Consider the following 1,004-nt stretch of genomic DNA (forward strand, 5'->3'; position numbering starts at 1 on the left):
GAGTAAGACATGGAAAAAGAAATCAAAATTGTGACACCTTTAATTGAATTGACCCCTTACTTTTAAGCGATTTATCTCGGTTCCTGTCAGGATATGAAAAAAGGTGTCAATGGATAATTATCATAAAATCAAAATTGTTTTATCAGTTGACAGATTTTGATACCTTTTACTGGAATTGAGATAATTGAACTCAAACTAGACCGTGTGGATATGCTCAAAGTAAAGGAGCAGTTCTAATAGAGTATTTATTCCCCAAGCTGCTTCTCCAGAACTTTGGCGGCGACTTGGAGGAGTTGCTCCATAAGTTGGTCTTGTTTGTCTCGGAGCTCCCTGAGAGTTGGCTCAGGCTGAAAACCTTTTTATTGATTTTCGATCCTTTTCTATGACTTACATCTTCCTGGTCACTTCTAGCAGCGTGGATCTGAGACACCAGTGGACGATTACACTGCTTCAGAATTTGACGTCTCTTGAACCAGTTGTTCAGCTGAAATTTTGTGACTTTTTTTTCTGAAAATTTTTTTTCAAAACTCACATCTTCAAATCTAGCTCCAGTGAGCGATCGCAGATAATGCAATTCGGTAGTATCCGGCGATTGCTTGATGGCGAAATAGGCCTCCAAAAAATGGATTGTCTTGGCGTCAAGTTCAATTGGCATTTTCGATTGGGTTACTGTAGTTTAAAAAATTTTACAAGTCAATCCTCAATTGGATTACTGTAGATTTTGAAAAATTGATTACTGTAGACAAAAGAAATTTCAAAAAAGAAGAACGATTCGCCAACGAAAAAAAGAGAAATTTCGGAAATTGTTTTAAATGTCATCTGCCTCCTTTCTCACACATCGTTAAAATGAGAAAAAGGTTGCGATCGTTCAAAAAAATGTGTACTTTTTTCTTTCTTTTTTTGAATAAACCTATTTTCGAATACTTGGGGATACATAGACATATTCCTTTTTTATGATCATGTATTACATTTTATGACCTTCAACTTGGACGGTGCTCAGAGCC

The 1,004-nt window shown here is 36.3% G+C and overlaps 1 protein-coding gene across 1 annotated transcript; it reads right to left on the bottom strand.

Moving 5' to 3' along the window:
• Positions 1–245: 245 nt before the first annotated feature.
• On the bottom strand, positions 246–655 carry CBG25527 (the record flags this gene model as incomplete). Its single annotated transcript, XM_045242871.1, has 3 exons — positions 246–347; positions 392–484; positions 533–655. 3 exons carry the CDS (start codon positions 653–655, stop codon positions 246–248), a joined length of 318 nt encoding a protein of 105 aa, XP_045098302.1.
• Positions 656–1,004: the final 349 nt, after the last annotated feature.

This window comes from Caenorhabditis briggsae, assembly GCF_000004555.2.
Source record: "Caenorhabditis briggsae complete genome, chrII, whole genome shotgun sequence".
NCBI classification, from domain to species: Eukaryota; Metazoa; Nematoda; class Chromadorea; order Rhabditida; family Rhabditidae; genus Caenorhabditis; species Caenorhabditis briggsae.